The sequence below is a fragment of the Anabrus simplex genome, chromosome 3 (assembly GCF_040414725.1).
Source record: "Anabrus simplex isolate iqAnaSimp1 chromosome 3, ASM4041472v1, whole genome shotgun sequence".
NCBI classification, from domain to species: domain Eukaryota; kingdom Metazoa; phylum Arthropoda; class Insecta; order Orthoptera; family Tettigoniidae; genus Anabrus; species Anabrus simplex.
The window spans coordinates 238,668,647-238,675,772 of record NC_090267.1 but is presented as its reverse complement, the minus strand read 5'-3'; the positions used below and the strand labels follow the sequence as shown (position 1 = coordinate 238,675,772).

The 7,126-nt window shown below is 34.7% G+C and overlaps 1 protein-coding gene across 3 annotated transcripts in view; it reads right to left on the bottom strand.

Annotated features, from left to right (window-relative positions):
- Positions 1-1,697: 1,697 nt before the first annotated feature.
- LOC136866190 (mitochondrial glutamate carrier 1) overlaps positions 1,698-7,126 on the bottom strand; it is a 182,121-nt gene continuing 176,692 nt past the window's right edge. For all 3 annotated transcript variants that reach the window (XM_067142933.2, XM_067142932.2, XM_067142934.2), the window contains one exon: positions 1,698-3,507. In XM_067142933.2, coding sequence (XP_066999034.2) covers positions 3,366-3,507 — 142 coding nt within the window. In that variant the 3' untranslated portion in view covers positions 1,698-3,365. The remainder of the gene's footprint in view (positions 3,508-7,126) is intronic.

Genomic DNA, 7,126 nt, shown 5'->3' with positions numbered 1-7,126 from the left:
ACTTAAGCGACTGCAGCTATCGAACTCGGTTATCAAGACTGTGAAAAACAATGCATAATGTTTCAAAAAATGTTTAATGACAACACTAGAAACTTTTCCTTCAGTCATGTTTTTTTAAATTCACATACTTCACTTTGAACATTTTAAGGTGTCTATTTCATGTATACTAGCTGAAGATGACATAAAGGGTTGAAACATGTCCTAGTCTTACTAGATTTTATGAGTTGCATTCTATTTAGTTTTAAGTGGCTTGTATCAACATTGTACTGAACAGGTGGATCAATACAAATATATTATTTTAAATAATTGTATTAAGAAACCTAAATAATGTTCGGCCAGAACAAATTAAGACTTCAGGTTTGGTGGAAATTCGTGAGATAAGTTAACAAGAAATCCAATGTTTAAAGATATTCAGTAAAATCGGCCAAAAATTAAATAAGCATGCACTTGATAGGAAAACACTGAAGAACTGAAGTCTATTGTTCGGATCCAATCGTATGCAATATTTAGTTAAAAAAATAGTTGACAGTCACAAATACAGGACACTATAGAGTGAAGTTGAAGAAGCACATTAAAAATAATTCAATTGCCACTAAAAACAAGTGTCCTTTGAATAAATACTGTAGACCTAGATGAGGTAACATGTAAGTAAAAATCATTCCTTTAACAATCAGGTATTGAGTCATTTTTTTAAAGTTACATAAAAACAGGGGAACTCCTCTCTAATTTGAGACATAGGTTACTCTTGCAAAACATTGAAGTAATGATGTATGAAAATAGCGTAGAAAACTTTACGATCAAGTGGATTCAAATGAATACTTACAGGATTTCCCCGGCTGGTCCCACTGTATAGGTATGTGTTGGCATAGCCGAGAGAAGGTGGTTGTTAATTCCTATTCAAGTTCCCCTGTTTTTCAGTAATTTAAAAAAATGATTCAATACCTGATTATTAGAGGAATTATTTTACTTACATGTCACCTCATCTAGATCTATTTATTCAAAGAACACTTGTTTTAGTGTTGTCTGGACCATTTTTAATGTGCTTCTTCAACTTTATTTTATATTGGTCTGTTTTAGTATTTGATGTAAATTGTTTTTAAACCAAATATTCCATACGATTGAATCTGCGCAACAGACTTAAAAGAGTTCTGCATTGTTTTCCTATACGCGCATGCTCATTTTATTTTTGGCCAAGTTTATGGAATATCTTTAAACATTGGTTTTCTTGTTAACTCATCTTCAAAAGCTGAGGATGAAATATGTGCTGTAAATGTCAATGATTTTATAAATATATTTTTTCTGAATAATTATTGTACTGAAAAGGTGGACTACTCCTCTTCAAATTAGCATCAATATTATTGTTAATATGGACTAAAAATGAAAATTTATTTCTTGTAATATTCTGAGTAGCCTCTTGAGGCCAAGACAAATACTCTACAGTATGTGCTATGTTATACTGTTGCAAGCCAGTCCTAGGCTTAAAAGTAAAATAAATTTAAAAAAATATCATGGCCAATAAAGCTAGAATTGTTCTGATGACAAATATCTGGGAGATAAAAACAAATTTTTGTCTGACTAGAAATTTAACTAGTGTGACCTTTAGCAGCAATCCACTTCCTACACTTCATATAGACATGTAATAAATTTCTTCATCTCTCACTGAATATTTCACACAGTAAGACAAAACCACTCAAAACTGTAGGTCTCTTATCCATTCTTTATTCTGGAGTACAATCTTGGCACATTTTAAATACATTATTCTTAGTAACCTATTCACTTACTTGTGTTAATAACCACAAGCTAGAATATACTTATTATATGGAGGCCAAATAAGTAATATCTTGTATGTTGTTATATTTCTATAAAAGGAGTACTGCAGTACCTGTTGTACCTTGTCAATTAGTTACAATTATTATACCACAGTTAAGTATTTTACAAATGTAATGCTTAATTATTGGTACTACACATTCTGTAATCATGTTATAAGTAGAGCCCAGATTGCAAGTGAAATACAGGTTCTCTTTCATATATTTAAAGGTATGCAGTAATGATATACTTTGTATGTCACACCTTCACAGACTGGTATTTGAGATTGCATAAAAATGCACTCTGGGGGGAAAATGCATATTTTAAATTTTTAATACAAAAATACAAATTTTACTTGTAACTGTCATATTAAATTACTACTGATCCCCTTTCTGCCATCAGTTAATTACCAGCAATTAGTAAATAAGATCTTAGCAATAAACTGGGTATAAAATAGAAAAGTAGTGTGTGTCTGTGTAACAGGGAAATACCCATGATGGTTGTGAAATAATAATATGCAGATCTACAATCTTTGGAAACTAGTGTATTGATGAACCTGTATTCGATAAGCTTAGCCAGATATTAAATAACAATCCAGGATATAAAACAATATGCCACATTAGCAAAAGGATGTCTGGTTAAAAAAAACTGAAACAGAAGAGAAATTCACCACAGAAGAATTGTGCTGTTTTTTATATTCATCTGCAGCATCATGCGATGTAGAAGGGCCATTTTCATTGTATAAAATATTCTTTACTAACAAACGGAGGAGCTTCACACAAGAAAATCTCTGGCAATCTTTCCTCTTATAGGTACTGTAACAGCCATAAATGAAGTAAGATTTCCCATAAACAAATAGGTTATTACAATTTTGGTAATTTATTTTTTCCATATTATGGTGCAATGTTTTACATTTTTCTTGAATATGATCATGCATAATTCACTATTCGAATCTGCAATATCTGGGCTCTAGTTATGAGCTTTCTACACTGCCTTTCCTCGGTTTTGCATAACTCAAGCATAATAAAAATTTTACTATTTTTAATACGTGAATAGGTTGCGTTTCAACACTGATTTTGCTAGTTATATGTTTAACAACTAAAATATTCCTAGCTAAGCACATTCTACATTAATGGGTTTGATGGAACCTATCCAAGTTTTCTAATCAAGCCATAATACCTTTTACCTTCCTGATGTACAAATAATTACACATTTATCAGCAGCATTAAAAATATTCTCAAACACTTACTATATGACAGAACAGTTCATTATATAATACGGCAAAGAATGAACTGTGTTTACATATACTTCATTTCCATCAAATTAGTTAACTCTTCCCTCTCAGTTCCTGCAGCAAATAAATTACCTTCTGCTAATCTCCCGTAAAACATCAAAAAATTATAATATGACTAAAATTAACAATTATATGCTACAAGAGCATCTACAAAACAACATGTCCAATGCAAATTGACAAAAAATGTGACTTTCAAATCACATAACAAGATTATTGTCGTAGTCATGGTGAGGACCTGGATGGCTGCCAACTAGATTGGCATTTCTTATCGTTCTATACCTAGTAAAAATTCAGCTACTCCGAGATAGTAAACCATTTGGGCAATACCAAACAGTGGTGCAATTACTATCATTCGGCAAGCACCGCCTTTGAAGAATGCAGTTACACCTTCATTCTTGAAAGTTTTCCTACAACAAAAAATAACACAAATTTAACTGCATATTTAATTCAATAAACAGCCTTTATTATGGAACAATTTAACAATATGGATAGAATCTTTGAAAGTAGATGTAACACTTTATCCAAAACAATTTGTGCTACTGGTTAAAAACCATTACAAAGACTAGGTTTGCAGCTGCACTTACACAGAATATTTCTAGTAATAATAATAATAATAATAATAATAATAATAATAATAATAATAATAATAATAATAATAATAATAATAATAATGTTATTGGCTTTACGTCTCACTAACTACTTCTATGGTTTTCGGAGACGCCAAGGTAATATCTTAGCTCCAACTAGCTTTCATTGCCATACAGCAGTCTGTCTGAAAGCAGAGCAATGAAACTATAATTTCACCTCAATGGTCACTTCTTTCTTACCACTGTGAACTCATAGTACTTCTTTCTTCTTCAGCCATTCAATTTTACAGATTCATTCTGGGTAAGGTAGTGTACCAAAGCCCTCCAACTTACTCGATCTTTCTGCCGTTCCTCTTCTAGTACTTTATTGCTATCTACTCCTCTATTTGCAATACAGTCCACAACAGAGCTCCTCAATCTCATTCTAGGCCATCCCCAAGGACTCTTTGCAGTCTCTGTATCCATGAATGTTCTCTCTGGTATTCTCTCTGCTGGCATTCTCATCATGTGTCCAAATCATTTTAGTCTTGCTATATCAATCTCTTCTTGAAGTTTACACACTTCCATGCTTCTCCTTATTTCCTCATTTCATATTCTATCTCATCTTGTCTTTCCCTGTATGCTCCTCAAAAACATCATTTCAGCTGCTTGTATCTTACTTTGGTTCCGCTTAGTCAATGTCCAGGCTGCTGAAGCATAGGTCAGAATAGGTTTATAATAGGACGAGTATAAAACCTTCTTGCACTTCACTGGCACATCAATCAATCAATCAATCAATCAATCAATCAATCAATCAATCAATCAATCAATCAATCAATACTGATCTGCATTTAGGGCTCACCCAGGTGGCAGATTCACTATCTGTTGTTTTCCTAGCCTTTTCTTCAATGAACATCTTTGTTCCATACAATGTGTCTCACACACTGGTAGAAACTTGCAGACTCCTGTATTCTTAAATCAACATCTCCATCCAAATTTCCATCTTGTGACATCATGCTGCCAAAATATTTAAAAATTTTCACTACTTCAAGAAGTTCATTTCCTATTTTTATCACTCCCCTGGATTTTCTTTTACCTCTCGTCATGATCAAAGTCTTGCTTTCTCGCAGTACTAATCTTCATTCCAAAATTTATCTCCTCATTCCACAAATCAACTTGTATCTGTACTTCCTCTTCATTATTACCCCAAACTACAATGTCATCAGCAAAAAGCATAAACTTTACTTGCTCGCCCATCATCTCCTCCTTGATATTTTGTAGAATTCTATAATGAAGAGTAAGGGAGACAATACACTTCCCTGTCTTAAGCCCCTCTCAACTCTGAACCTTTCAGTTTGACCCAATTTGGTTCTAACACAGCTTTTGCAATTTTGATACAATGCTATTACCATGTGCATTGTTTCATTCCCAATCTGTGCCTATGTCAATGTTTTCCATACCAAGTTCTTTGGGACAGTGTCATATGCCTTTTCAATATCTAGAAACATTACGACCATGTCCTTTTCATATTCCCAATACCTTTCCATTATTTGACGCAATGTAAATATTGGGTCAAATGTGGACCTGCCTCTTCTGAATCCATACTGGTGTTCTGCCAATTTCCCTCTACTCTGTCTTTTATTAGCTCATCCAAGATTCTTTCAAGGATTTTAGCTGTATGAGGTATCAGTGTCACTCCTCTGTAATTTTCACATTGCTTCCTGTCTCCTTTCTTGAAAATTGGTATAATGACCCCTTTCGTCCACTCTTTTGGAACAGTCTTTTCTCTCCATATCACTCTGAAGAGTCTATACAACCACTGCAGACCAACTGTTCCTGCTGCTATTATAATTTCTATGGTGACCTCGTCAATTCTAGCTGCCTTGCCTCGTTTCATTCTTTTAGTGGCCCACTCAATCTCTGCCATGGACACCGCGTTTTCCTTAGCTTCCATCTGTACTAAATCTGGTTCTTCAGTTTCTCCTTGTACCGAGGTATTTTGCATGTTGTAAAGCTGTTCAAAGTATTTTCCCCACCTCTGCAATACATCCTGCTTCTGTGTCATCACTTCCCCCTCTTTATTTTTAATGAATTTAGCACCTTCACCTGGGTTTTTCTTCTTTTTTACCCACTGGAATAAGATCCTTTTTGCTTCTGGTAATATCTTCTTACAGAGATACAGTGAATTTCTGCCAGCATTTCTTTCTCTCTTCTTGAACCACATTGGAGCACCCCTTGCAGTGCCTGTAATCTGTTTTGCATTCTGTTGTTCTGTTTCTCAGCCATCTTTTCCAAGCTTGTTTCTTCCATTTAACTGTATCTTTTACTCTGTCATTCCACCAGGGCGTTTCTCGACCTCTCTTCCTTCCTGATACTCTTCCACAGGTCTTTTCTGCAGACTCCACCATGACTGTTTTAAAGTACACCCATTCTTCTTTGACCCTCCCAATGTTTTCCTTAGGTATACTTGTTTTAATGTGTGTCTGGAAATCTTCATTTATTTCCTTCTCCTGCAATTTCCACATCCTTAGCTTTCTCTGCCTAATCTCAATCATCTTTTGCATCTTTCCGATCTTTAGCTGTCACAACTCTGTGATCTCCTTCAAAAGATTCACTCGGAAGGGCTGTTACATCTATTAACATTTTCCTGTCACCTTTCTCGACCAAAATGTAATCTATCAGAGTTTTGATTTTGTTATCTCAACTATATCTTGTTATTTTCTGACTGTTTTTCTTTCAAAACCATGTGTTACCAATGATCAGCTCATTTTTTCTACAAAAGTCTACGAAAATATCTCCAGCCTTGTTTCTCTTCCCATATCCAAATGGACGTATAATCTCTTTATCTCCTTTTCTTTCCTGACCTACTTCGGCATTCATGTCTCCTGTGATCACAACTTGTTTGTCCTGTATACAGCCTTCCAGATATTCAAGGCATTCCTCTAGGTCCATATCTGTATTTCCTGTTTGTGGAGCATACCCTTGAATTATATTGGTAACACCAGTTTCAAGTCTCAGTCTGACCTTAATCAACATGTCATTTATGTTTTCCACCAATTCTAGGCATTTTTAGGTCATTTCTAATTATGAGATCTACACCATTTTTGGCTTCTCTTCCTCCACTATAGTATGAGGTGCATTCTTTCCTTAGTTTCCTCTCACCTTTTCCTTTCCATTTGGTCTCACTGATTCCCACTGATCTTTGTCAACCATAAAATCTACAATTTCTTCCACTTTCCCTGTTAGTGTCACTACACTGATGGTCGCTATCTTGATGAATTTGGTGATTGGTCGCCCATTTCTCACATTTCTCCCAGCATCACAAGAACTGCATGTTGCTTGTGAGGAATGCCCTAGCATTTTGCAGGTCGCTTGTGGGAAAACTCCCTAGCATTGCTTTTTTTTACAATTGGCTTTATGTCGCACCGATACATATAGGCATTATGGCGATTATGGCATA